General features: G+C 42.1%; 1 protein-coding gene across 1 annotated transcript in view; it reads left to right on the top strand.

The window, feature by feature from the left end:
- SEL1L3 (SEL1L family member 3) overlaps window positions 1–12,877 on the top strand; it is a 109,786-nt gene extending 96,909 nt beyond the window's left edge. The window contains exons 21-24 of the mRNA XM_040237972.1: window positions 1,998–2,125; window positions 2,956–3,058; window positions 3,142–3,214; window positions 11,752–12,877. Coding sequence (XP_040093906.1) covers window positions 1,998–2,125; window positions 2,956–3,058; window positions 3,142–3,214; window positions 11,752–11,891 — 444 coding nt within the window. The 3' untranslated portion in view covers window positions 11,892–12,877. The remainder of the gene's footprint in view (window positions 1–1,997; window positions 2,126–2,955; window positions 3,059–3,141; window positions 3,215–11,751) is intronic.
- Window positions 12,878–16,348: the final 3,471 nt, after the last annotated feature.

Raw genomic sequence — 16,348 nt, 5'->3', positions numbered from 1 at the left:
ACAACATTAAAAAATAGACAATATTTTTGTCTACTAAGGAAGTCTATTAAGGAAGATGTGAAGGTCATTTCCAATTGTGTTGCAATTATAGTAAGTACTACAATGAATGTGTTCATATTTCTACCTTTTACCTCCATTTGATTAATTTCTTTATAATCTGACAAATGGTATTACTAAGTCAAACAGTCTAAATTGTTTTATGGCTCATAATAATAGTATATTGCCAATTTGCTTTCTGAAGTTGTTTCCCAATCAATATATCACCAAGCACTATTTAAGTATAAGAGGATAATGGAAATCACATCAGCACTGGATATTTTCACGGCTTAATTTTGCTAATTGAATAATACAAGTTGATCCTTCCTTATTGTTTTAAATTGTCTGTATTTGACCACTGCTGGGGATGGACACTGTTACATATACTTATCTATGATAATTTATTTACTCTCATATTTTCTTATGTGAATTTTCTGTTCTTACTCTTTGTCTGCTTATCTATTGTAGTTGTGGTATTTTTCAATTTAAATTATAATTAGTTCTTTATACATTTGGCCAATAGATAATGAATTTTAAGCTATTACATTGCATATAAATATTTTCCTAGACCATTTTCTCATTTATTTTAACCATGTTGTTCTTCCATTGTTCAGAGACTTTAAAATTTTATAGTCATTTTATCCTTTTCTTCTAATATCTCATTTTAAGAGGACCTTTCTTTCAAAAAGTGAAGAAATAGTCTGCTTTCTGCTTATGTGTGTGTGTAAATTTTAAAGATGCCTTACACCTATAACTATTAAGAAATTATTTGTCAGCACAGTGGAGCTTCAGATTTGGGACTGTGAGTCCTGTCCGCTTGCATCTGGATCGCCTTCCCAGCTATGTGACATAGGGCAAATTCCTTAACCTCTCTGTGCCTCAGCTTCCTAGTAACAGTAGTATACAGGGTAATAGCGCCTATCTTGATTTGTTGTTATGAGGATTGAGTTAATATACATAAAACAGAACCAAGCCTCCTATACAACAGCACTCAGAAAATGCTGGCTCTGTTATTTTTATCATGATCATCACTTAGCATGTTTGTGAGACTCCTGCTGTTTACAAACCAAGGGTTGGTGATTTTTATTTAGAATCAACTAAATGAAAGAAAAGGGAGGATATAAGTCATTAAAGTATGACTTAATTCTTTGAAGGGCAACAACTCTTTGGAATCTGTAAAGCCCTAATGATAAGTAATGCATCATTGTTTATTTCTTGGGCTGGCCACGTGCTCAGCTCATGATGGATGGTACATTTCCTCCAGGTACTATAATAGTTGTCATTCTTTATGAAGCATCTCAACCATCAGGCTCTTAACTGTGCGATTTTATTGCACCTGCACAGCATAATATTGTAGTCCCTGCCTCTGTGGGTCAAGAAGAAGAGGTTTAATAAGGGAGAGGTGGGGAAGCATGCCAAAGTAGAGGATTTGTGCCAAGAGGAATCAGAAGAGGAGATTGTCCTCACTAGCCTAGGAAAGATGAGTCAAACACTCATACATGACTATGTGCATCAGAGACCCTCTCCACTTAGAACATCAGCCGTGAGCAGCGCCCACAGCCACAGCTAGCTCCATTTCTGACATGCCGATGGTGACCCAGGGTAGTAATGTAATGATGCACATTGCCTTTGACTCGGTGTTCTGGTTTTGTTGATAACTCAAGGGCATGTTTTCCAGAAAGTTCTGTCTTGAGAGAGTGAGCAGGAGGACAGATTCCTCCGGTTGACTGGCTTCTGAGCAGATGGGACACTGCAGCCTCTGAAAGCCTCCTGGTTCTCCTGCAAATAAGTTTCTCAGATGCATATATTTAGGGAAACAATTTATCAATGAAGATGACAAAGCCATCTGGTTCTAAAGACTGAGGAAAAATCCAGAGGTTGTAAAAGTTTATATTCTGAGGAGTGTACGTCAAAGTTTTATTATAAGGAAAGAATGAGTTTGGTTTGTGGCTTGTTTTCAGGGATTTTTTAACCTGGCACTGCTAATAGAGGAAGGTGCTATAATCCCACATCATATTCTGGATTTCTTGGAAATTGACCCAACAATCCATTCTAATAACATCTCCATCCTCCGGGAACTGTATGAAAGGTGAGTTCAGAGCCTCTTCAGTACTGTGACCGCTGGAGGAATCCAAGTGGGTACTGTTTGCTTTTTGGCTAAAGTTATCCTTATTCTTATTTTCTAAAGTATTAGTGTTAGTTGCTCAGTTGTGTCCAACTCTTTGCGACGCTATGGACTGTATCCCACCAGGCTCCTCTGTCTATGGAATTCTCCAGGCAAGAATGCTGGAGTGGGTAGCCACTCCCTTCTCCAGAGGATCTTCCTGACCCAGGTTTCGAACCCTAATCTCCTGCATTGCAGGCAAATTCTTTATTGCCTGAGCCACGAGGGAAAAGCCCCTTATTTTCTAATGTCAGTGATTATAGAGGGCCCAGGATTTGCTTCAGTTAGAGAACACACAGCTGGACCCAAACTTAATTCCCCTTTCTAGTATCTGAGGACTGAGATACAGAATGTGCTTGCTCTGAAGTTAAAATGCTGACCCAGGTTTTCCATGAGAGTGGAAAAAATAGTGTCCAATCAGATGATGCTCTTCTGCAGATAGAGAGGTATCCCTGTGTCTGGACTTTGGACACTCAGACAAAAGTGTTGCTTGGCAGTCTCTATGCTGCAAGGTCTTCCTTGAAATGTCTTTTTATAAATGATAAGACTGACCTTTTCTGAGATTGTTGCCTGGGTGTCTAGTATTTCCATGTAGGCTCAGACTCCTCAGAACTGCTTTATTTCTTTTTCCCCTCATCTACATGTGCTCATTTGACCCAAAACACGAGGGACATGGGTTTGAGGATCTGCAAATATGGGCAATGCTACCAACGTCTTCCAACACTGTCAGGATGGCCTGTGCTGTTTGTCTGCAGGTGCTGGAGCCATAGCAATGAGGAGTCCTTCAGCCCCTGCTCCCTGGCCTGGCTTTACCTTAACCTCCGGCTGATCTGGGGCGCTGTCCTGCATTCTGCGCTGGTAAGGAACCGTCTCCCCCCAGCCCTGCCCTCGTGGTCCCTGCCTTCTATCAGTCATCTGACATCTGCTTCGGATGTTTGCAGATCTACTTCCTGGGAACCTTCCTGCTGTCCATATTGATCGCCTGGACTGTGCAATATTTCCAGTCTGTCTCAGGTAAAGATTTACAAAAAGCTGGGCCCATATATAAAAAAGTAGTGATTTTTTTTCCCTACGAGAAAAATGACACTTTCCCCCCTTGGCCATGATGTTGCCTTTTGTTAGGAGGGTCATTCACAAAGTGATGGTTACCCCTAGGGCTATATGGTAATCTCTGGCTGATGCAAGTCTCCAAGTACTGTTATATTTTTCAAAATAAGCAAGGATTTAAAAAACAAAAAAATAAGGTGCTTAAGAAATTGAACAAAAATGTCTACTCCCATTGAAAATATACCTGCTATCAAAAAAACTATGGGTGTCCCAGGTGGCACAGTGGTAAAGAATCCACCCACCAATGCAGGAGATGTGGGTCAGTCCCTGGGTCAGGAAGATCTCCTGGAGGAAGAAATGGCACCCCACTCCAGTATTCTTGCTTGGAAAATTCCAGGGGCAGAGGAGCCTGGTGGGCTATAATCCCGAGAGTCACAGCATCAGACAAGACTGAGCAACTGAGTGCACGTGCACACACAAAAATGTATGGCAAAACCAATACAGAATTGTAAAGAAAAAAAAAAGAAAAGAAATACTAAAAACAAAACAAAACAAAAAAAACTATCCTTTGTGTGTCTTAAAACCCAGTTCCAAGGCTCCCTCTGGCACAAAGTCTTCCTGTGCATCCCAGGCAAGCATGCGGGATGATAAAGAAGCTCTTGTGATGAATAACATGCCGAGTCACTTAGATTCAGAGGGAGGGGCCGAGAGGGTAATGGAGCCAGCGTTCTGTCTAGTGCAGCTTCCACTAGTCAGTAGTTCTTTTCTGAACTAGGGTGGGGCAGTCCTTCTAGCTGGGTTTAGAGTCCAGGCTTATCGCCTCTTTAGCTGTGTGGCTTATCGCCTCTTTAGCTATGTGACTTATGGACAGTTATTCACCTTCCCAATCCTCTAATTTCTCATCAATAAAATAAAGTTATAACAGTAGCTACTTCCCAGGGCTGTTAGGAGGGCTCAGTGAAAAAAAATACTCATGGCACTAAAATGACAACTGTAGTTCAATGTTAGATGTTATGTTTGACAGTGAAAGTGAAGTCGCTCAGTCGTGCCTGACTCTTTGCGACCTGTGGACTCTAGCCCACCAAGCTCCTCTGTCCATGGTATTCTCCAGGCAAGAATACTGGAGTGGGTTACCATTTCCTTCTCCAAGATGTTATGTTTATTTGATATATAAAACCCTCTTGGTAAAGTTCACTGTTGTGTCTGTCTTTCCTATGAGACCATAGGCTGAGTCAGAGGAAGGCCTTGGTCTCATCATTTATGATCTCACACTTAGTAGATGCTCAAATTTGCTAACGCCTCTCAGTGGAGAATTCCAATTCCCCACCACCTGGGAAGCTACACCAGGACCGAATTATGCACGAAGACCAACAGGGACATTTACAGATGGATGCATTAGGACTGGACATGGCATTTGAGCATCGGCACAGCCGTTGTTTATATAGCAAATAATGAAAAGCAAAAGGAGTGCATTTCAGCACATATTCGATGGTGAGATGGGAAGTCACTCTTCTGAGAGGCTAATACAGAGTCATTTTCCCTGATTACCTGAGGAGGTTAATAAGAAACCATCAAAAACCCTTTCAGGTTTGATGCCCTGTAGCATGCTGGCTGATAAATTTTCCTCATGCAAATTCTGTCCCGTCCCTAAATTTGTTGCCAGGTAGAGCACATTTATTTTGCATCTTGTCAGTGTTTTCCATTTCAAATTATCTTTGTCATTTTTACTCTGTAGAAATATTGTTATGATTATTACAAATGCAATTCCGTTAGAGGAGCTGAAAATTGTCTTTATGATTTTATGCCAGCTGGTCGCCATGAAAATTCATGGGCTGGTAGAATGGCTTCTATCAGAAGTCGTCTTTTTTTTCCTTTCTCCGTAGCTTCATCATCAGTCCCTCCACATCTCCATCTCCCTGTCCCTCCTGCCTTTTGATGTTTTCCCCTTCCTATGTATCCTTTGCTCCTTCATTCTCTTTTTTTTTTCACTTTTTTCAAACTCTTTCACTTGCTTCTTTATATACATACCTCTTTCCTTTCGTGAGCACTGGAGAAGTCTGAATATATATATATAAATTTAATTCTATGCCCTTCATTTTACAGATGGTAAAATGGGGGCTACAGGAATGACATGGTTTGCCCAAAATCACAATAAAATCCAAGAAAGGATGTAGGGCAGCTGACACCTAAGCTTTTTCACACTCACAATTTACAGCAGGGGCTACCATCTGCCTCTGACCCATTGTCATCTTACATAAGACGTATTTTTTAACACATTTTCTGGTACCCCAAAATGAAGGACAAGTAACCTGCCTGTATACTTATTTTTTAAAAAATACTCTAAACAGCGATATAAAGAAGAAATAAAAAAGAAAGCAATTATAATAAAATAACACATATTTCAATATGTATATCCTAGTCCCGTGCTTCTTAATTTCAATGTGCATAGAAATCAGGCATGGATCTGGTTAAATGTAGATTCTAGGTCAGTCAGTCTGGAGGTGGCCTCTGAGATCCTGCATTTCGCACAGAGTTTCAGATTGCATCCACAGAGCTATTCTATGGATCATACTTAGAGTCACAAAGGCCTAGAAGTAAAAAAAAAAACAAAAAAAACCTCTAGATATTTCCAAAACATGCCCCCATGGGGGTACCTACCAGCTCTGTTAGGACTAACCTTGAATTAAAATATGTAGTAAATTATTTCCATATTTTTAAAGTCTTCAACATAAGTGCAGATTTGTCCCTAGTTTTGAAATAAGGGGGTACTCCATCAGTGATTGGGCAATGGGGCAGTGGGGGATTGGAGCACAGAGAAGAAGAGAAGCGCTGCAGAGGGGTCCTGAAAGGGCAAAGTTTCTGCCCCAGGCACCTCCTGGATGAGCCAAGGTCCATGAGCTGCCCCACAAATGGGATGGATGTAGTAGGCGCAGGTGGTAACCCTGACCATGGTGTAGCTGGTGCAGGAATGCAGCCCGGATGCTGACTGCCAGAGTACAGAGGGACAGGATTTGCTGCGCTCAGAGCCTCCCTTAAGGTGGGTGGGAGGATTGTGCCATAAGTTAGGGATCTTTGTCATTTTGTGATTTGCATTTTTTACTGTCAGTTGTTTTTAAAAACTAATGATTTATGGCCAGACCTTTAAATTGAACTGTCCATCCATTTTGCGTTCAGCTCCAGCTACCTTCATTTTCCTCCTGAGTTTATTCGCTTTGTGATATATAGTCAACATTTCACTGTGTTTGCCACATTAAAATGTCCTGCATTCAGAAGGCTAGCGGTGCGGGACTGTAGCTGACAGCACAGGTTGCTGAGATTCTGGCCTGTTGCTAGTTGTGTGACCTTTGGCAAGGGAGGGACCCTTTCTGTTCCTCGGTTTCCCATTCTCTAAAACAGCAGAAGACCATCTTATTTACAAAGCAGAAATAGAGACACAGACATAGAGAACAAACATACTGATACCAAGCAGGGACGGAGTTGGGGAGAGAACGGGATGAACTGGGAGATCGGGACTGACATATACACTATTGGTACCATGGATAAAAAAGATAACTAATGAGAACCTACTGTATAGCTCAGGGGACTCTACTCAGTGCTCTGTGGGGACCTAAATGAGAAGAAAATCCAAAAAAGAGGGGATATATATGGGCTTCCCTGGTGGCTCAGAGGTTAAAGCATCTGCCTGGAATGCTGGAGACCTGAGTTCGATTCCTGGGTCAGGAAGATCCCCTGGAGAAGGAAATGGCAACCCACTCCAGTATTCTTGCCTGGAGAATCCCATGGAAGGGAGGAGCCTGGTGGACTGCAGTCCATGGGGTCGCAAAGAGTCAGACGCGACTTCACTTTCATGTATTTATATAGCTGATTCACTTTGCTGTACCATAGAAACTTTGCTGTACCATTAACACAACATTGTAATGCAACTATACTCCAAAAAAAATTTTTTAAGAAAAGAAAAATAAATAAATAAAACAGCAAAAATAGTAGTACACCTACCTCGTATTGTAGTTGAGAAAGCCAAATGAAAGAACATAGGGTTCTTTAGGACTCAAGAAATGTTAGCTGGTAGTTTCCTAAGGAGTAATGGTCTCTGGGGCATTTTCCTTTCAGTTAAAGCACGCTGCCACCAGGTAATGCCTACACTTAAAGAGCTTGTTTACCTCAGTCAATATCACAATACTACTAGAGTCTAGCATGCTTTTCTTTGCTGTTAGACTCTTTCTAAGACATAAAACTCATTTTCAAAAACCAGCTGAACAAAGATACCGATTAGTCTAGCAAGCATACCAGAATAAGTCCACAAAAAATATTGTGTACACACAATAGATCTTTTTTTTCCTTTGAGGGAAATTGTTTTTGATTCCTAGCTTGCATTCTCCCAGTTGGCTCAATCTTTCTGGAAGCTGATGCCTCCCAGGGACGTGCTAAGGTCCATGGGTCTTGGGTGGCACTAACCACTCAGATGATCACCAGTCTCATAGCAGAATACACACTGATCTGGGCCTACAGCGTCCTTCCAGGTCCTTCAGCTTTGCAGCTTCTGAGTCATCAATGAGTCCCAAAGCTCATCACCATTAGCCTTTCTTCCCCCAATTCTTCCTTTCTCAGATTGCTGCATGGCAAGATGAGAATTCCACTGAGCTATACCCCCAGCCAGGCTCAGCCTCTTTCTCACATTCCAAAAACCTCCTTTCCCCACCTCATTGCGTCTCTAAAGTACTTTTCCTCTTCCCTCCCTGTCAAAGATGCCAAGCATAATTGCCTTAATAGACTCGGGCTTTGGGAGGGGAGGAAATCCCAAAGTGTGTCTGGGAGCATCTCCATTTCTCTTGTCACAAATCTCCCCTAAGACCAAAAAAAGTATGAAGACTGGCTGCCTAGTAGAAAGTAAAAGGGAGAACAGAGGGAGACAATGTAATGACCAGTTCAGAGAAAGTCCTGCCTTCCTCGGATTAGTGTAAACTTTATGTCTAAACATAACACACAGGAGAGAGCAAGATCTGTAGAACTACCAGCTCCGGGCATGACACAGGGTCACCTTTGGAACCAATGTCAGCCAATTCAAAACATTCATAATTTAAGCCAACTCATCCGTTTCCCCTAAGTAGTTAATTTAGGGGTCTTTTAAAAAGAATAAGATGATACGAACAAGATTAATTAAACCTTCCCCTACTCTTTCCCTGTCCTCTACATTTCCAGTTAATGAGGTTTCTTCTAAAATTACAGTAAAATGTCACAAAGTGGTGCTCATGAAAAAAGCACTAGCTTTAAAGTCAGAGTGATTTAATGGTGAGATTTTACTTTTCTCCTATCTCATTACCCTTGGTGCCCTACTGGTATCTTTACTCATGAGAAATGTTTAAATGACATGGATTTTCTACGTGGGCTGGGCCCTGCTGGAGCCAGAGGCTCAAATGAAGTAGATTTAATCTTCAGATTTTCAGAGTTTCCCTCCCTCACCTCCTTACCCGCACCTACCTCCCCTGTCTTTGTAAATATTCAATTATCTCCCAACTCACCCAATATATTCTCTACTATTCTTCTTTTCTTTGTGCTTACATCTGGTGAGCTGGCAAGCAGATATTTTTCCTACAATGGTCCACGACAGAGGTTGGCTAACTTTTTCTGAAAAGGGCCAGGTAATAAACATTTGGGCCTTTGAGGGCCATCTCTGTCACAGCTATTCAACTTTCATTATAGTTCGAAAGCATTCATTGACGATACTGGAAAACAAATGATGAGGCTGGTCTTCAATAAAATGCTACTGTGGACGTGATTATTTAAATCTCATATACTTCTCACATATCACAAAATAGTACTCTTGATTTTTATTCAACCATTTCTAAATGCAAAAACCATTCTTGGATTGCAAACTATACAAAAACAGGCAGCAAGTCACGTTAGGTCCATGCACTGCAGTCTGCCAACCCAGGGCCAACTCTTGATTTTTCTCACTAATGAACAGGAAATGGTCCCCCAAGCAGCAAATAATCCAAAAATCACTTCTATTTGGCTCTGGAATGCACTCTGCAATTTTTTAAGCAGCATGCTGGTTTTCCTGGTTACCTTGATTCTAGTCCAGTAATCAAATTAGAATGGAGTCCAGGTGAGTGGAGACAAAGAGGCCATTCTAAAATTGTGACCCACTATGGGGGACGGGGCTTGTCCAATGATTGCAAACTCCTGATGAAAATGGAAGAGTTCTCACATGGATAATAGCAAATTTACTGCTGAAACACTGAGCATTTTTATAACGTTCTAACAAGATTTCAGTGGTGGCAATGCTAATTATGCATTCTTTCTACATTTACACATTGGCATTTTTTTGTTTTAATCAGAAAACTGATTGCTGATTTATCTTGTTACCATGGTGATTTAAACGTTTCCCTGAGCCTGAAATGGAAAAATAGGTGACTTAGTACTTCATTAACTTCCTCAGAGAATCATCAGAAGGATAAATCTTTGGGCCTGAGAAGGTTTTGGACACCATGTGATCCAAGCCCCTCAACTTACAGATGAGGAAACCGAGGCCTATGAGATTCAAGCATCATCTTAGGACTGAAATGTCTGCCATTCAGTATCTACCCCAAAGTTGCCTACTAGTGATTGATAAATGTGATTTGCCTAGAACAGGTCTCCTGACTCCAACAAATGGTCTTTCTACCGAATCACTGGGTCTCACAGTCCCTGCCATGCATGGTTAGGTCACCTGCCAGAAGCATCACATCATTACATAACACCTGGGCACCACCCCCCCCACCCCACACCACCATCACCCCTGTGTTGTTCTTTCAGAACAATCTCTGGATTCACAAAGTCTTCTGTAGATACTGGAGGGGGGTCCTTGAAGAATTCCTTTACATATTCAAAAAGGTCAGAGGCTTTGGAGCCCATTCCTGATTTATCTTGAATAGCCTCTCAGAGGTGGAAATCTTGAAGAGTTTATCTAGAAGTCAGATGATCAACATCTGGTGGCATCTTCTGCAAGTTGGTACATTTCAGGATGGACATTTGGGAACCTTTAAAAAACTGACTCCAGGACTGCAGAACTTAAGAGCACTGCTTAAAAGCAAACTAGCAATTGTTCCCACAAAGCTGGCCACTGTACTAGCCATATGTCATGCTACCCCCATTTGACAGAGAAACTGCAGCTCAGAGAGGTTAAGTAACTTGCCCAAGATCGCTCAGCAACTGGGAACTGGCAGGACCATGTGACTCCTCGGTTTTCTGGCTTCAAAGTTTTAGCTATTTTCATAAGCTCTTGGGGTCTAAAAGTGAGCCATAAGCATCCCAGAAACAAATGCTTTCATCAGTCCTGCCAGCCAGGCCCCAGAAATTGATAAATCAACACATTACCATGGTTAGCCAGGTCACTAGTAGTAATAGTTAACATTTAATGAGTATGTAGACAAACCAAACACTGTTTTAAGAACAGAATATACATTAATTCATTTAATCCTTATGACAATAAGGTATAGATATTCTTATTTTGCCCATTTTTTTAGAGGCAGAAAGAGAGTGGGTAACTTGTCCAAAGTTACATCACTGATTAAAGGCAGGGCAGCCAGGTCCCAGAGCCCAGTTTTATGGATGGACCAGGATATATCTCAGCCTCAGTGCCGAATGCAGGTGTGTCAGCCTTAGCACTTGTGATAGTGGAGCTGAATCACTCCTTGTTGATGGGAGTGGGGGAGGCTGGCATAGGCATTTTATGATGCTTAGCAGCATCCCCGGCTTCTACCCACTAAATGCCAGTAGCACCTCACCCTCCAGTTGTGACAACCAAGAATGTCTACTGACGTTGCCAACTGTCTCCTGGAAATCAAAATTACCCCCACTTGAAAACTATTGACATAAAGTATAAAACTTTATAAGCTTCCCTAATCTTTATGGTGGTCCAAGCTTCTTACTAAAGGTAGAATGATAAATAATTAAGCCTGGTAATTATGTTTCCAAAGCTTATATACATGGACTTAAATAAGTCAATTTAAATCAACTTTGGTATATCATCCAAATGGAATCAGAATATGAATGAAACCAACACTCTTTTCTGATTGATTGTTATAATCCATAGCTTGCATTGCATCAACACCAAGTGGAAAAAAAAAGAGAGAGAGAGAGATCTGACCATAGAAAACATAGACCAAGAGTTGTTTCTCCTTTCCTTCCTTCCGTCCGTCCGTCCTTCCTTCCATCCCTCCACCTTCTTCCCTTTCTTTTCCTCTTTTTCTTTCTTTCTTAATATTTACCTGGAATTTGCAGCATAATTTTAAGACTTAGACTCCCAGAGATCTTTGTATATCTATTCCAATTGCCATTTTATAGGAGGAAACACCAAAGTCCAAAGAACCTAGATAATGGGTCCAAAGTTGCTCATCTGTTTACAGTATCAAGGACACTAGACAAGCAGCATCTCTTCTGGCTTGCTAGAGTCCAGGTGTGGTTGTGTGTCCCATACATACTGTTTTGAGGATTCAGCATGTGTTGTGCACGTGTCTCTGCAGCCAGCAGTTCCCACCTGACAGCAGCCCGGGCCTCCGCAAACCCTACGGACCCCCCTGCAAGTCCAGCTGTCACTCCAACGGCAGACGCCTCCGCTCAGGACCAGCCCACCGCCACCAACAGTCCAGAGCCACGTGGGTGAACTGTGCGATCCAGGTCTCTCCAGATGAGAGAGAATCCTTTCAGCAACTGGTATTGGAGAGCTATGGCTGGGGCATTATACACCTTAAATGTCTTCTCAACTGGATGCGAATTTTGCACTTGGTGTCTTTTTTTTTTTATTAATTAAAGAAATACCCAGAGCAGACAGTGGTTATACCAAAGGTTATCAAACAAATACAAGGAGCATCCTGATCGCAGAGGTGTGTTGGGAAGGTTAACTGGGTTATTCTGGATGTCCATGCCTAATGATCGTGTGTACAGGGAGTCAGAGTTTGCCTTGTGGTGTATCCAAATCCTTATACACTGAGGTGCATTTTAAGAATCTTACCCCCTTGTTCATTCCATTTTATTAAAACAACAGAAAATTGTGACTTCTCTACCAGTTGGATAATATTTGGTATGCGTGTTTGCCACTGCCCTATTCCTCGCAGTCCCACGGACAGACTTCCATTTGACATCTAAGACCAGCATTTCTGAGGCACCTTGAAATGAATAGGTTAAGGCTGGAAACACAGGAAACGCAATGGCTTTGTAAATGGGTTTACATTTTTCTCCTTGATTTTTTTTCTAGGGTCGTAATGCTTCCAAATAAGTTAATGACACTGTTGGATGTCATTTACTTTTCAATTGCAATCCATAAAATAACATTTAGAAAATTCTTAGTATTTAAGTGTAGTATTTTCCATGAATTACCCATTAGAATAGACTGGCAGCAGTGGAAAATGCAGGAAACAAGACTTTAGCTCATAGTCTCATTCCCCACCCATTATGCCTGCCTGCATCTGCGTAGGGGTGTGTGTGTGTGTGTGTGTGTGTCTGAGAGAGAGAAAAGAAGAGAAAGAGCCAAGCCCACACTGTATGCTGCTAAGGTAGTAAATAAATCAGTAATGCAATATTGTGGGTCCAAACTACTCTTTGCACTACTTTATTTACAGTAGTAAATAAAAATTATTTTTATACCATTGACTCCTAGGAAGTGGCTGCTTTTTTTACTTTTTTGTAGTTAACTGTTGTCATCGTACAAAGTCCTAAAGTCCATACATTCACCTCAAGGAGGCAAAAAGAAAAAGTCCCCTTATGAGAGGGATTATTGCTGGTAACCATTAACGTTTGTGGATAGAGAGGTGGCAGGAGTCTCCTCTCCAGGGAGCCTGAGCTCAGGGGCTGGGCCCTGTGATGTTCACACAGTATCAGCTGTTGTCTCAGGGCTCTGCTGTTGTGAGGCTGGGTTTCTATCAGTTCTAGGCTAAGTCTGTAGCCCATCCTCTTACTCCTCTGTGTACTGTTCTTGTTTTAGCAAAGATTGTCCTTCCTGCTTGTGAAAACATTAGGCTTCGGAGTCAGACAGCCCTGGATACAAATTCTGGTTCTGCTGCTTACTAGCTCTGTAATCTGGGGTGAGTGATTAACCTCTCTGAGTCCCAGATTATTGTTTTACAAAATATTGGCCATATAACTGACCTCTTGGGCTTTTTATGAGGCTTAAGTGGGATAACAGAGCTTCCCAGGTGGCCTAGTGATAAAGAACCTGCCTGCTAGTGCAGAAGACTCACATTTGGAAGATCCCCTGGAGAAGGAAATGCAACCCATTCCAGTATTCTTGCCTGGAGAATCCCATGGACAGAGGAGGCTGGCGGGCTACAGAACATAGGGTTGCAAAGAGACAACAGACACAACTCAAGCGCCTCAGCACACACGCTGTCAAGTAGGGTAACGTGTAAAACTCTCAGGACGGTGCCCTGAACATGACTGGTTGTTATTTATATTAGAAAGAGAAGTTGAGGGGTCAGATCAAGGGCTCTTTGGTCCACCCAGATGCTCTTCATGGCAAACACGCCTGTTCTCCAGCTGCTGGGAACACAGGCCACGGACAGTCCATAGCTGCACTCCTCACTGGGGATTGCCATCAGTGACAGGGATCTGCCCAAGGTAAATCTTTCCACATGCAGCTCAGGGCCAGTGACTGATTAATGTTGGGAGGGAGGTTTTCACAATCTCAGCACTACTGACATTCGGGGTCAGGCGCTCCTTTGTCGTGGGGCGGTGGAGGAAGGTTGCCTGTCTTGGGCATTAGGATGTACTTCAGCAGCATCACTGGTCTCTACCCATTAGGAACCAGTAGTGCATGCAGTCCCCCCAACACACACACCCCCTTGTAGGCCAGTTGTGACTGCCAAAAAAGTTCTGACATTGCCAAACATTCCTTAGGGGGTAAAAAAATCATCACCCCTCCACCTTGATAATGATTGGTGTAGGAAAACAAAGGCTCCTTGCCTCAATTTGGAACAGTCCTTGAAGGGCCACCCCAGCTCCAGAACACCACCTTGGTGGCACCCTCATTCTAGCTCAAATTCTCCCTCTGCCCAATTCTGCCCTCCTTGTTTTCACGTTAGATTTCCTGACATCTCCTATAAAGGCTCCTATAAACCTTTCCACACAACTCTGCATTAAGAATCTGTTTCCAAGAAACACAATTATTTTAGTCTTCTAGAGCTGCCATGTCAAAGTAGCACAGACTGGGTGACTTAAGCAACAGAATTTATTTTCTTGCTGTAGGGAGACTGGAAACCCAAGATCAAGATGTCAGCAGGGTGGTTTCTTCTGAGGCCTCTCCATAGCATGTAAGTCGCATGTCTTCTAACGGTATCTCTTTATAGTCTTCCTTCTGTGTGTGTCTGTGCCCTAATCTCCTCCTCTTACAAGGACACCAGTCCTATTGGATCAGGGCCCATCCTAATGACCTCATTTTACCTTAAATATCTCTTTAAAGACCCTATCTCCAAATGTGATCACATTCTGTGGTACTGGAGGTTAAGACTCTAATACGTGAGTTTTAGGAGGACACAGTTCAGCCCATAATACCAACCTAAAACACCATGGGAGGTTGATTAAGGTCCAGAATATGGACTCTTGGGAGGTGTCCTGATCTGCGACAGTTGCCCAAACTTGCTCATCTCAGCTGATTCTGGAAAGAACAGGAGTGGTTCCAGAACCAAACCACTTCAATCACTTCAGTAGGACAAGAGTAAAAGTGTTAGTCGCTCAGTTCTGCCAACTCTTTGAGAGCCTGTGGACTGTAGCCCACCAGGCTCTTCTGTCCATGGAATTCTCCAGACAAGAACACTGGAATGCCAGCCATTCCCTTCTCCAGGGGATCTTCCCGACCCAGGGATCGAACCTGGGTCTTTTGCACTGGAGGCTGGATTCTTTACCATGTGAGCTACTAGGGAAGCTAGTAGGTCTTCCATCAGTTCCTGTTCCAGCTTAGACTCCTGTTCTCTTGAGAGTTCTCAGACATTATGATGTAGGTCCAGCCTTGATCTCCATCTTCTCTCCTTATGTTCTCAGCTCAGTTCCCCCAAGTCCGATGTCCATGCTGGCTGGAATAGAACCCTGCCCAGTGAAGGAAACAGGGCCTGGGGTTGGGGGTGGGGGGTGGGGAGAAAAAGGAATGGGAGGGTGGGGTCCAGAGGTGATGCTCATTTACTTCCCTGTCATCCCCTCTCCTTGGGACATTCTTAGGCCAGAGGGTGAAGTTCAGTAGATTGTCAAACAGATCTAGCACACAAATGTGATTTATTTGGTCCACCAAATTCTTTTAAAAATTCAATTATGTTGCTATCTTAAAGATTTTACGCTTTTCCTAGAAAAATCTACAGATGTGAAAAAACTGCACTTTCATTGCTATGTGGTAAGAACTGGCTGGAGCTGAGAAGGTCTGCTCTTTTTAGATAGATCTTGTTCTTTCTGGTTTGCCCCCATCTCCACCATTGCCTGCTGTTTAAACTTAACCTACGTAGGTATTTGAATTTATGATCCATGCTTTGGACTTTCTCTTCATGCTTAATGATTATTTTGACAAGTTTGAGACAGACCTCCAAATTTATCTACTGCTTAATCACTGTAAAGCCCTTGGGGAACTAGGGAAATGGTAGTCTTTCTGTGGTCTGATAGAGGGAGAGGCCAAGTTGCGAGTCACATGAAGTCCCAGTAAATTGTCCAAAATGTTGTGGTATAAAATGTCAATTAAAAAAAAACAAAACACAGTATTTTCGGGAATTCCCTGGCAGACCAGTGACTAAGATTCCATTCTTTCACTGCTGAGGGTATGGGTTCAACCCCTGGTCTGGGAACTAGGATCCCACAATCCTCACAATGAGACCGAAAAATTTTTCTAAAGATTAGCATTTTCCTACACCAACAAATAACTAAATGATAAAATATTAAAGAATTATATTTGTTAAAAACAAATATTTAATAAAATAAATATTGTAACTTAAATAGTTCATTTACAATAGCAATACAGTTATAAAAAGGATAAACAAACATGTCTAGTAATTAACAATGAATTCAATAGATCTTTACCAAGAAAAATATTTTAATTTCAAAGTATATAATGGACTTCCCTGGTGGTCCAGTGGTTAAGAGCCTTCCTAA

The sequence above is a fragment of the Oryx dammah genome, unplaced genomic scaffold (genome assembly GCF_014754425.2).
Source record: "Oryx dammah isolate SB20612 unplaced genomic scaffold, SCBI_Odam_1.1 HiC_scaffold_3, whole genome shotgun sequence".
In the NCBI taxonomy this organism is placed as follows: domain Eukaryota; kingdom Metazoa; phylum Chordata; class Mammalia; order Artiodactyla; family Bovidae; genus Oryx; species Oryx dammah.
This window is presented reverse-complemented; position numbering and strand designations above follow the sequence as displayed.